The 13,602-nt window shown below is 39.6% G+C and overlaps 1 protein-coding gene across 3 annotated transcripts in view; it reads right to left on the reverse strand.

The window, feature by feature from the left end:
- Positions 1 to 922: 922 nt before the first annotated feature.
- gria2b (glutamate receptor, ionotropic, AMPA 2b) overlaps positions 923 to 13,602 on the reverse strand; it is a 44,622-nt gene continuing 31,942 nt past the window's right edge. The window contains exons 5-16 of one of the 3 annotated variants that reach the window (XM_076103105.1): positions 12,912 to 12,965; positions 12,649 to 12,807; positions 10,806 to 10,973; positions 8,666 to 8,770; positions 8,409 to 8,516; positions 7,808 to 8,014; positions 7,353 to 7,720; positions 6,591 to 6,789; positions 5,861 to 6,108; positions 4,445 to 4,559; positions 2,164 to 2,298; positions 923 to 1,518 (exon numbers count right to left, since the gene is read on the reverse strand). In XM_076103105.1, coding sequence (XP_075959220.1) covers positions 1,354 to 1,518; positions 2,164 to 2,298; positions 4,445 to 4,559; positions 5,861 to 6,108; positions 6,591 to 6,789; positions 7,353 to 7,720; positions 7,808 to 8,014; positions 8,409 to 8,516; positions 8,666 to 8,770; positions 10,806 to 10,973; positions 12,649 to 12,807; positions 12,912 to 12,965 — 2,031 coding nt within the window. In that variant the 3' untranslated portion in view covers positions 923 to 1,353. Of the gene's footprint in view, positions 1,519 to 1,897; positions 2,299 to 3,824; positions 3,940 to 4,444; positions 4,560 to 5,860; positions 6,109 to 6,590; positions 6,790 to 7,352; positions 7,721 to 7,807; positions 8,015 to 8,408; positions 8,517 to 8,665; positions 8,771 to 10,805; positions 10,974 to 12,648; positions 12,808 to 12,911; positions 12,966 to 13,602 lie in introns of those variants that run through there. The other 2 variants (XM_076103107.1, XM_076103106.1) reach the window with 2 other exon arrangements.

A 13,602-nucleotide genomic window follows, 5' to 3' on the forward strand; every position in this document is an offset into this window, starting at 1 on the left:
TAGTATTTGCGGCAACAACATGCAACTGGTGCTACTTTGTCAGATCAATGCAAAATACATGGAGACTGGAAAACAAAGCGTAAAGGCTATTGTATTAGCACTGTCATTGCCACCAACTGTACATCTAGTTACAAAAGTTACAGAATGTATCATTTACATTCACTGAGATGACAGTGATTGATTATAATAAGACTATATTCATGTCTACTGGCACTAGAATTTGGCACTCTTACTTATTTGGCATTTTAAACCACCACTTAAACCATGTGAATGTCGATGCCTCTTTTTGATGTCACTTCAAAATGTGATGCGATAATACCAGACCACACTATTTTTCTTTTCGTTTTGCATTGATGGCGTGTAAACAGTTCAATTTGCTCTTCAAACTAAAACGAGCCTGGTACTCGTCAGAAAAAAACACAAACGAAAGCACTGAAGCAAACAAAGAGACAAAAGTAGAAAGCAAAACCGCTGCACCAACTCCAACAACAAAAACAGAGAAGGATTGATTCCAAATGTCAAGCATTGACATATATTTCATATCAACACCAAATGTTAAAGAATAAAATATACAGGAAAGTTTAGAGTAGGAATTAATTACATGATTTTAACATCTCAGCCCCATATGCAATGTATTTGGCTTTAAAAATATGGAACTAGAAGCTGTTTAGTATTTTTTTTTCTGTCTTAATACTCACACATCAAGATGTTTATATCCAACCAGTATGTAAGCAAGTTTATTTAAAAGCTATTTTGTGAAAATACATAAAAATATTTTTTTTCAATAAACTTTTTTCTAGATTTTCTTATAAAAAAAGGACAATTTCACATCTTAATGCAGATGATATCAAGTGTGCTTGAAAATCCTGTTTGACGGTGGTGGCTACAGAAACGGTGTGTTTATGACGACATCTTCCCCTGACACACACAACCCCACACTCTGCACACACACGCACACACACACACACTCACGCAGTTGAGATGACTGAAACTCTTACTCCCAGAAGCAACCCCTGCCGTCAATCAAGCCCTCATTTCCATCTCAGTCCAGTCCAGGCAGTTAGATAGGAAAGTGTGGTGTCATCAGTTTAGAAAAAAAGAGCCTCCCTTTTAAATTCCGAGATGTAATTCCAACCCGAGAGAGAGAAAGGTGTTTTATACGGTGAGAAATAGAGACAGAGAGCAACAATACAAGTCTTTGTGAGACACAAAATGAAGCCTCCATCTCCCACTTTTCCTTTTTCACCAGACAGAAACATAAAAAAGCGGCAGAACAGAAGGAGGGAGGGAAGGACAAAAAAAAAAAATCGCTCTATTGAAACCATTGTAAGGCACTCAGAAGTTTCTCATTGATCAGGACAGATCTGTCAGGCTGACGTTTAGTCCCATGTCAGGTCTCGCGTACGGGTCAGCGTGGACAGCTTTAGGAAACTCTGGAGTCATCACCCGACCATTCTCCCCAGTACTCCCAGTGACGGAAAGTCTTGCTTTGTTCCTCATGGCGTTCCCAAAGGTCATCTAAACACACAAAAGTCACGTGTACGCACAGACACAAGCAATCACAAACATTACCACATTCACACACACAAGAATCCCATACACAAACAAGGAGGCAACATGTTAGGTTAGAGCATCGCCACATCTGAAAGCTTAAAAGTTTATAAATGTTCAAAACATGAGAATGTCGATGAGAACTTAACATGATCTCAATGGGTAACACAATGCACGATTTAAATGATCATGTAAAGGCTTAAGCATGGTCATTGCAAGCATTATTGTTGAAATGTGTTACTAGGACAGAGGTATTAACAAGCATGGCCATCAACAGTCATACATGAAAATGGTTTCAAATAGCAAGGAAACTTAAATGAACGAACACAGTTTTAATCTTTAAAAAGGGGGATATCTCTTTCTCTCTCATTAAATCATAAATCACCAGTACATACGATCCTTTGGCCAACCTCTTCATTCACTAACACTGAAGGATGGGACGGATGGAGCCATAAAAGCGTGCATTTGGGGGGAATTTATTAAAACCTCGTTCCCTACCCCCTAAATTTTTACACTTTCGATCCCATATACGTTGTAACCTTCCTTATAAGTTGCAAAATTCTGTGAATTCTGCGAGGAAGTTGGGTTAATATTCTGTGCATTCTTTGCCACCTTCATTCGTTTCGCCTCGGCTCGGGACTTGTAACAGAACTCGATCAAGGCCACCAGCATGGCCAAGCCGAGTCCTCCGACCAGAATGTAGAAGACGCCAGCCACGTTGCTCAGGCTGAGAGCGCTCGTCTTCTCCTGCGAAGTGCACACGAGACAGAGGTCAGCGGCATGGCAGGGGTGAAAAGGTTGAAAGATTTAAAAATGCACATGAATAAAACAGTCACAACCACGACAAAAAAATGCACAAAAATGCACCACTATATTTAATAATGATAATACAATTTTTGACAGCCAATAATATCTAAAAAGCACAGTAAATAACAAGACATAACACACAGGTGCTTTTTCATTTTGGGTAAATTTGAAGCAATGTAGTGGGGTAGGGTTAGTACTGTAATCATAATGAAATGCAGCAGCAGTTTGTATGCAGTGCATATAAAGTCTATGTGTTGTGGACTACATCCGAAATTTGTACTGTACAAGGACCATTTACATGGGTTGCCCATTACAAAGGGCTAAGCTGTTACAAACGTGCTCAAATACCTTTACTTATAGACAGAGACAAGAAGGAAGACAGCTTAGTAATAAACCAATTGGGGTCTGACACATACAGTACAGTGAGCTTTCTTTAGCTTATAAAAACACCCATGTATTCATTTAAGGTGGACGCCAAATGGATACATAGGGCTCTACCTTGTCAAAGTGGTGCACAAGATAACTGTGTGTGGAAAAGTAATAACATGACAGCCATAGACAACACAGTTACAGTTACATGTTTTAACGTTGGGAGTATTTAAGTGACAAGACAGAGGTGAGTATCAATTATCAAGGAAAAGAAACAAGTGCCGACTGAGGAAAGAGAATCACTCAGAACAAAGTTCTTCTTTTTTTTTTTCACACGGATCATTTCATTAATAATTGATGTCGTTGATTTCATGAAGCTTAACACTGGAAAAAAGGGTAGGTGAAGGAGCGGTTTGCTATTATTTTGAATTTAAAAAAATGGTGGATTTCTCATCATTTGTGATATAGTTTAAGTGACAGGAGTGAGAGGCAACTGTTGTCTGTGAAATCAGTGTGAACTCCATTAATAACACACTAAGATCAACACGAGGCCACGCAAAAAAAACAAAACATAAAAATAACACAAGACTCACAGAGTAGTACACAGTGGAAGACAGTGATACAAATACAACAGAGAGGACATTTAACACCATTGGACACCCTTAATAGATGGTCCAGAGATTAGCCAATCACTGTCAGATTTCAGTATTCTGTGCTGTGAGCGTTTCCTTTGTGTAGCTGTGTCCAAATTAAAAAATTCATAAATATCTCATGAAAGCTTTTTTGTAAGAAAAAAACTTTGTATTTCATTTGTCTTTGGAAATTTGGGGGGGCTGTAAAAAGAGGATTTAACGGGTCATTTTGATAAAGAAGTGCACATTTCAAGAATGACATTGCATGCATTACTGTATTATAAAATAATATAAATGGTATTAATCATTAGTAGGTCTGCAGGCATTAGTAAATTACATCTTACCAAGGCATCTCATGCTTTGTTTGTGCATTTGCTTGAAATGATTTATCATTACTTTAAATGGGGTCATTCCCACTAATAATTATGAGTGTGCTTGAATCACATAGAACCTGCAGCGACTAACCTTACTTCCAGAGTCCTTGGCTCCACATTCACCCTTATCGTACCACCATTTGTTTTTCAGCTTGTCTAAGACTCCTTGCTCACTGAGTTTCAATACTGCAAGGTTTACTGGCGTTCTTCACGTGGAAAATAACATAAATAACATTATCAATGTTATTTTATGTTATTATTACATTTACACTGATTAAACTTTTTTTTCTGTCTTTGATTCTCTTTCTTACATTTCTTTCTCTTCTTTCCGTTGCAGTGGCGATAGACGTTGATGCGCCATTTGGCCTAAGCAAAAGCGAGTTTTGCAGAGCCAAATGTGCATTAACGTATCGCCTTGAAGTAAGCAGCAAGGGCAACAGATATACTGTATCTCCAAGTACAGTGAGCCAATGGGAACAGGCCAAACTACTGAACTCGTGGTTCATGTCTTGCACTTTCTTTAGGGAACCTGATTGTCAGCTACAGCATGTGTACGTGCTGATGATTCACGTTGCTGAGGCTTGCTGGCTGTGCAGCCGATTCAGCAGGTGACTGGCCTGCTGTCAGTGTGGATTTGGACCCTGTGCTGGTTTGCTGCTTACTTTTGGGAGTTGCATTGAGTTACCCATCACTTTGCTCACTGGGGCTGACCTTGGAATCACCTCCCCCGCTGCCGCACTCTCCTTTGTCGTACCACCATTTGTTTTTCAATTTGTCCAACAGGCCTTGCTCATTCAGTTTTAGTACTGCGAGGTTAACCGCATTTCTTGAAACGATAAAACATACTTGTAAGACAGGGTGAGCCACTTATCAATTGTCTGTCTATCACTCCCTCATTTTAGAGATTAAAACAAATTGATTTACGTCTATTAACCCCCCCTCCCCTCTCATGGTATTTGGGTAGTTCTATCACAAAATAGCTTATCTCATGTAATCAGGATCAAATGTGAGTGCAACATGAATGTTTGTCAAAGGTGGCAGAGCTTAGCCGTAACACAACAGTGAGGACAGAGTGCTAAGACTAGGGGGACTAGTGGCTACAGCAACGTACTCACATCCACAACATACATATAACAGTGTCTGGCAAGTGACTCCACTAAAAGAGAGACAGCAAAACAGCAGTAACGGGGAAGAAATGGTTAGACCTCATGGAAATATGTCAAAAACATGCAACATTTCGTAAAGAAATCACCACCTAACCCAACTAACCCATTAAAATATATATCTATCTATACTATGTTTGGAGATGGAGGGAGTTTTTAGTGCAACTGATCCAATTGAGGGGCACACTTAGTAAAAGACTATTGCTATCTTAATACATATCTAAATGGTTTCAATATTCAACATTATCAAATGCATATAAAATACATATTGAAACCCAAGCAGTGCCACAATTAACGGGTGGTAAACCATTTTTAGTAACTTCCAATTTCTTTCCACAAAGGAAATGTTCATTAAGTCATTAAATAAAACAAGTGTACTGCAAGGGTTTAGCAAAACACAGACATTTAACTATACATTCCTAAAATATCTTGTCAGAAATATACAAACTCATCAATCATTCAAAGTCAATCAAATGAGAAAAAGGGCAGAACAACAAGGCAACATGTTAAGCATATAGAAACATGTAAAAAGACATAAGCTAGGACAGTACTAGACATAAAGACTATAGGAGAGAAATATAAATTTAGATTAAATGGGTGAAGCAATAGAAAAGTTTCAAATCAAAATTAAATTATTTATAATACGTCTTAAATAACCAGCTGAAATCCAGCCTGGATAAGACACTCTAAATCATTAACAATAACAATTTGGGAAACTATTGCAGCAAATTTGTCAATTATTCAAATATATATATGTATATATATATATATATATATAAAAAAAAACATTTTTGTTTTGCAATTTATCGACTTACAATAAATTGCAATGGTTTTTAAAGAATTTGAAGGGGAAGGGGCTTTACCTCATCTCCTTATACAAACCAGAGACAAATAAGCAAAGCTACATCAGGGTAGGTGGGATACTATAACAACATTGGACACATTGTTATACTATTCCACCCACCTTAATGAGGATCCTTTCGGCGTGGCGATCCCGTAGCCTTTGGAGTCCAGGTTGCCTCCCACCTTCATGGTGTCGCAGGGTTTTCGCTGCTCGATGTACTCGTTCATGGTGGACTCCAGCAGGTAGGCATATTTCCCCTTGGACTTGCGGACCCTCACAACCCCCTCGGCTGTGGTTTTCACAAACACAGAGGGTTCCGCACTGCGCATGTATGTCCACATTTTGTCAAAGAGGGCAATTTTTGAGCGCTGTTTTGGAAAAAAAAAAACAATGGTAGAAGCACCTGCTGTTAGTACGATCAGGTCATAAGAGCTTCCAAGCACATTGACTTCTTTACACCTGACATTATAATTTGTCTTGTTTTTAGATATTCAACCTGAATACATTTACCTCTGGTATTGATGATTGTGTCTACAGTGCTCACATTGAGATCCAATTGAGAATTGATCACTCTATAAAAGGGCTGAGCGCAAGCCTCCGGAGGCTGCATTACTCACACCGTTTAGGGGGAGAGGGCCCTCAAACATGAATTTTAGGTACGTTTACACTTGCATACATAGAGGGATGATTGAGACTTCCAGCACAGACTTTCATGTGGTCATGCACTATCCGATTTTCAGCAGAGGAGCATGCTTCATCAAGAGGTGAAGTAAGTAGCCTTTCAGCTACTAAGGCTAAAACCTACAGCCTTGTTTCCAGAGGTGTAGAATACAAAGACAGTATCTCTTACCCTGAAAAACTCTTTAGTAGAGCCAGAGTCCAGGGTCCCATAGGCTATCTCAGTCTGTTTTGCCAGGTCTTCTGCACTTTCAATGGGAGACACCATCCTCTCGACAGTTAGGAAAGCGGCCAAGTTAGCGGTGTAGGAGGAGATAATGATTAAAGTGAAGAACCACCAAACGCCACCAACAATGCGTCCAGACAGAGACCTATTGGAAAAACAAAAGAAGAAACATTCACTTGTGTTTGTTATCGTTTAAGAGAACTTGACACTGTCTGTTTTATCAAATCATTAATTATTAACAAAAGATTCTACAACTGTAGTCAGTGAGTGGACGTGATTCCACTGAAGTTTCATGTATGTTAAAACACTTTTCTTAAAGAACATTGTGAAGCAAGTGAATGAATAAGTGAAAAGTGAAAGAAAAAGGTTTAAAAGTAAACATGATAGCCTAAAAATGAAGCCACCCTATGACCCAATCAATGATCAGTGTCATCTCGATTTAACACTTCAATGAACACTTCATTAGTTTTGTCAAAACGTTTCATTGTAGTGGCCAGATGCTTGATTTCTGTGAGTTTTCTTGAAATCCTACCCATTGTAAAGAATGCGTTCACAAATAAAGACAAAGACTTGAAGATGATTCACCCTTTGCAGTGTGCAATAATACAACATCTATGCTTAAAGTAATATGTTGAAGTTCTGTAAACAAATTATTTTTGGTTAATTAAACAGAGAATAACATGGCAGTCAATGACGTTTCTGACCTACCTAGGTGAGATGTCACAGCCTTGGCGCATGAAGGCTCCAAGGGAGAACCAGAGGCTGTTAAATATGCCAAACTCGTTAGTTGACTCATTGGTCTGGATCTGCCCGTCCTCATATTCCTCAGTGTGCCACTCATATGGGCTGAAGCGGCTGACGAGGAACAGCACCACGCTGACACCGATGTAGGCAAAAACGATACACATCCAGATCTCGTAGGCCAGCGGGTCCAGGAAAGAGAAGACTCCAGGTTTGGATTTCTGAGGCTTCTTTATCATGATAGAGATTCCCAGAGACATGAAGGGTTTGGAGAAGTCAATCACCTCCTCTCGGACCAACGTGATGGTCAGAGGAGCCACTGCGATGTCTGCTTTCTATCAAACCAAAGGACAAAATAACCAGAGTAAGTGGCATGCGGTATTAATTAAGACTTAAGTGACATCTTGATGAAGACAACTCACCCCGTACACTAACTCTCCAACCATCCCATTCCATATTTTGGTCTCTGCATCTCTGGCTCCATATTTCCCATCCCCCACTATTTTCAGTTGATATTTGAAGCCGCAGTGCTTCGCTATCTCCGCAGCCAGATCTACACAGTAACCCTCGTAGCGCTCATTGTCTACAAAAAGGTCAGAGTTCTTTTTCAGCATTACATACGGAGCTTCCTGGAGGACAGAGACAAAAACAGAAAACAGGACTCAGCACAAGAGGTTTGAAATTACAATGTTAAGCGCAGCTTCAAAAACAAGGGTTTCAGATCGGGCTGACACGTCATCATGAGAACATAATACAGAGGGCACTAGTCTAACACAAAACAAATACTTGTCGCAAGAGATTAGTAGCCTGGTATTCTGGTTGTCATTCTGAAGACAAGATTCATAAAGCCTAACCTCTCATTAAAACGAAATGTGAGGTTAAAAATACTTCCATAGTAGGCAAATTCAGTCTAAATCAAATAAGGTTTCCAACTGTTTCCCCAGCTCCACCAGAAGGGAGACACTGGAAAGACAATTAAAGAAGCTTAAACTAAGTTATACAATCATATATTCTGATATTTACCAAGATGGTGGTGACAATAACTGTTTTGTTTTCCATTCCTGTTGAGTCATTTGCTGAGACATCCACTTTGGTGACAGCCATTTTGTCAACTTCATTCCAGTATCCAATCTGTTGGGAGGAAAAACAATAACATCCATGTAACGTGTGAGTGCTACTTTAAGCTTTACATAATCTGATCCTCAAATTTAAACCATCCACAAGATGGAAAAAAAAAGTTATATTAAATTAGATACGTATTTAACCATCCAGATGCCGACCTTTACGGGACCGTTGGTCTTTAATTCCATTATGTTCACTGAGTAGTTGACTCGCTTGCCATGCTGATCGAACTGAATGTTTCCTGTCAGGCCTTCCACACGAACCTTAGAGACGGAAAATCAAACCTTTACAACATGACATCTGCAACCTGGCTAACACAGCATGTACACAATGATTGCTCAGTCGCATGAAAACATTTTTTTGTGTTTTGCATAATTCATCATACTGCATTCTTCTTGAAAGATTTAGTTGTATGTAAGTTGAAGTAGAAGGAGGCATGTAAGCATGCGAGAAGTCTGTGCACTCTTCCTATTGTCCAAGAGGTAAAGTGTGTTTGGTTATTCTCTAATCTTCTACAAAGTTAGGCTACCAAATCTGGCGTTGCGGCGAAAATGCCAATCCTCCCAATAATCTGAATGAAAGAGCGTCGGCTCTAGGGACTGCAGGGAGTACCGGCAAAAAAGAAAATGCCGCGGCCTGCAGCAAAAAGTTGAAACACAATAAACTTTTGGAGAAATGCAACCCTACATCATGCTGATGTGGCTGCGTAACTGGTGATCCAAATCTGTACAACCCAGCCATGAGGAAACGGAAGACATTAATTGTTGTGCAGTAGATTGGTGTCAACGTGCAACTAAGTGAGACTTTCACACAACCCTGCGCTATATTGCCGTAACGCCTGTTTTGATGTGATTGCAGCCTTAGTGCCAAGATCCAAAATTACTTCAAATGGTGTTTCATGCCCAGCTACAAAGCAGCAGGAAGTCATGAGTGTGTTGAGATACTTGGAAAATATTTTCCATCTCTTCTCTTATTAACTTAAATAATAAATGGGCCAAAACAGGAAGGACCAGAAGGAAGCTTATAGGTATCCTGTGGAGTTTTTGTGTTAAATCAGTTTAAATGCAGTGTTTTTACCAAAACCTCAAAAACATGTTGAATGGATTTAATTTCTCATAACACATGAGCATAATATATGTGCTTATCATCGGATATGATTGATACCGACCCTGTGTCCGCTGTCTTGCACCGATGGGGTGGCTAAAGATTGCTATTCCTCACCTTTAATATGCATATCCAGCCCTCCTGTGTAGCAGTCGAAGGCATCAAGGCCAAGTTCTGATCAATTCTGGCGAAAATCTCACCCTGGATACAATTTGGTTGTAGACGCCCATCTCTACGGAGCCACATGGCCAATAGGGAGGCCAAGTCAGAGTGGTAGAGATACCCTTTGAGCATCCTGTCAGTTCAACTGCATTGTGAATTATAATTTTTGAGGTAAACGTAATTGTGGATTACATTTTTAATCGTGGATTACTCTTACTTTTGACGTATCACAAAATAATTTAAATGAGTTTGCAGAAGTCAGCATAGGGAGGAAGTCACGTTAATGAAGGATCAAAAAACCCAAATAATTCCCCAGGTGTCCCCATGTCCCCATGGTGTCCCATGTCAACCAAACCTAACCAAGCAGCAGTTTTGTTGCTAAAACCTGACCTTGTACTTTAGTTGCGTTTTTGTTTGTTTTTAATTTTGTAGTAATTTTAAGACAAACCATCACGTTTTTTACTACATCGAACCAAGTAAGTAGATTTGTTGCCAACACCTAACTGAAAAAGTTTCCCTTTCGAAACGTAATTCAGAGCGCAGTTTAGTTGTATGGGAAAGTCATTTTGTAGGAAACACGGTTGGTGAGTTGGTTGATTGCTCTTATCGAAATCCAATGATGATCCTGAACCCTTGGTGCAAAATCATAGGCATTTTTTCTTCAGAAAATATCTTTTATGTTTTTGACAGATTTTCTAGTGAGATCTTTTATCACTTGCTCCAAAGGCAGACTTCAGATCCTGTAACTACAACCAAAAAACACTTTGGCTTCACTTTGTCTGTCAAGCTTGATTTCTCAGCAGGAGTGAAGCTAATCTTGATTCAACGCTCAGAGGACAGTCTCTGGGTAGACCTCTGTGTCTCTTCTGAAGAATAGCTGTCAGCATATCTGAGCATGGTGAAAACCTCAGTCTTTCAATGTGAAGTACTTTCTGTCGGTGTTTTGTGCATTTCCTGAGGGAGATCTGCTGTTACCACGGCAACACGGCTTCACCAACAAAAGGATGTGTGTGTATACGTGTAATGTGTTACCTGTTTCAGCGCGCGTTCGATCTCCATTCCCTGGGCCCACGGAACAGCAGGATTGGCCAGGCAGTCACCATTGTTGGCTCTCCTGGTGAAGTCGATGCGCTGTTTGTGCAGGTAGCGGAAGGCCTCCGTCATCACCTGCACGGCGTCGTAAGTCAACGCTGATGTGTACTAGAGCAGAACAATGGGGAAAAAGAAGTTAGGAATGAGGTTGTCAGAGAGGTAGGAATTAAGCTAACACTCTCCTATGCGTGATAGAGCTTATTCCTGTGTTGTTCGAGAACTGTTAAAACTCATCAATCAGCCATTCTGTCGCAACAGATGACATGTTCTTTCATTACATAATATTCATGGGCTCTGTAGTTTAGTTTGAGTTGAACCCACACATGTCCTGCTACCATAAATACGCCAAAAGAGCATCAAATCCACAACTGGAAATAGTCCACAACAAAAAAACACAAAGTTTGTCTCCTGATTTAGTAACCTTTGCTAAAACCTAAAGCAAATGTTATTTGTTTTGGCCTTTTAGGATTTGGAATTCATTTTCAGTCTTAGCCTTTCAAGATGTAACAGTTTTCTTCACTTTTAATACATTTTAAAGCAGTGACAGTTAAATTGGAACTTTAAGACCAAGAAATCACAAAATGGATGTCAGTAAACTGCAGACTGTGCAGGCAGCTCATGTTTACCAGTGCAGCCGAAGGTTGCTTAGTACCAAAGGATACCAAATAGATGAGAAGCAAAAGATCTAACACTGGTGTTGGGTGAGAGCCTCCAGGACATAGTTATTTTTTGTCACTTGTTATGGCCGGGCAGATTTCCCAACAACTTCATTCCATTTGGGCAAAAAGAACAAATCTGTGGGGTCTCAATTAGCAGGAATGAGACACTTCACTGCAGATGGCTTTGTGACTTCTCTCAACTGCATCCATGCTTCTAAATATTAGTCTTCAATGTCTTGAGGCAAACTACATAGGACGTGTCACGTCTGTGCCTCAAGTCAAAGCATGGATATTGAACACAACCTCGCCTCATCAATTTTTTAGGGTTTGAATAATTAGTTGACAAAAGAGGCTTTAACTCCAAGTTGTGCCATTAAATTCAACTTGCCAACCAGTGAGGACCAACATGAATATCCTCCTCTGAAGTTCTAAACACACAAACAACACACCCTCTGTTCATCCTCCTTGGCATTTAAGCATCTTATCCTAATTAGAGTGTATTTTATAGCCTATGTCTGGTGGTCTTTTATTTTTCCTGCTGTATTTATGGTATGAGCTGCACTAGTTTGTTCTGAGCTGTAAATGTCAGAGTGATTTTTCACCCAGACTTGAACCACTTGCAGCAGCCTAGCTGTGTGGCTATAAAACAGATCTTGAACTTTGACAATTTTGCAGACAGACTGTGGGAGAATATTGTTGCCGATGGCTCATGTTTCAATGTGAGAAGTTTACAGTGAGTAGTTTAGAGACAAAGAGTGGGAGGCGAGAGAGAGCTGGTACTATATTAGTCACATCAAAGGACAAGGAGGGGCGGTAACTATCATAACATCCTGATTTCAATTACATTGCATGCAAATAAAGTGATAAATGTAGTATACATACCAAAACTCAGCTCATGGGAAAATGTGTGCATGTATAAGTGTAACAGTGCATAAGAATCTTTACTTCGAGAGGTGTTTAATAATGCACACAGTGTGTACTTACAGTGGTGAAGTTGGGTGATGCTGATGGAAACAGCATACTTTTACTTACATTAGAGCAAATGAGCCACTTTTAAGTGCTTATGAAGATATTTTCACTCAACAATCCCAGCCCGCCAATAGGTAAAAAGAAAGAAAACTCACCCTTATTTTATCGTCGGCACCAGGATATTCCTTCTCTTCTAGGGCCTCCCATCTCTGGTCAAACTTCGACACCAAAGGATCATCAAAATCAACAATCTGAAAGCCTGACACGTTGGCACCGCCATACTGGATTTTGGTTAGATCCCCATCAATGAAACCCTGAAAAACATAAAATTAAGTTATTTTTCTATGAGAAACATTTTTGGAAACATACAAAGTGATAACACAATCTTTGAACAAATGTAGAAGCTGTGTCAACTTACCAGATTAGCTATGATGTAGTGGTAGCCTTTAACATGTCGGCCAATTGTGATGACCTGTAGGGTTACGAGACACACAAAGTATAAGCTCCCACTGGAATAAAGAAACAAGTCTTGGGCAAACAAGATAGCATTATAAAGGTTTTTGAAAGAAGTTATTTTAGACAATTTGGGCTTTTTTTTAACTCACAATATGATTAAAAGCCATTTCAAAGCTGTATGTTGTCATTATTATTTTTGGAAAATTTGCATTGCAATTCTTTAATGGACCAGGAGTCTGATAATCAGAGATAAGGCAATCATAAATGTAATGAAAACAAATCAACCATTATATTCAGACATTGCAACCCTAACATGGCTGACAGTCCAGGGTATTATCACTGAATGAAAAAAACGGTGGTGTTCACAGTCACAAATACTGCTAGACAGAGGTATCCAATTGAGAATACACTTCCCTTATCAGTGGAGCAGAAAAGCAGAAAATAACAGAAATATATCAGCTATGTTGCATTTCTGTACCTCTTATAAATGACACACCTGAAACTAATCCCGCTGCTTGACTGGCACCTCCGTTCGTCAGGGCCGCTACTTGAAGCAGATTTGAATAATAACGTCTTGTATCTCCCACGTAAATGTCTTTGACATGAAGCAAAAAACCTCCACCTGAACGGATTCTGTTTTTCCCAGATAAACA

The sequence above is a fragment of the Anarhichas minor genome, unplaced genomic scaffold (assembly GCF_050575085.1).
Source record: "Anarhichas minor isolate MPS153535 unplaced genomic scaffold, ASM5057508v1 ptg000028l, whole genome shotgun sequence".
NCBI classification, from domain to species: Eukaryota; Metazoa; Chordata; class Actinopteri; order Perciformes; family Anarhichadidae; genus Anarhichas; species Anarhichas minor.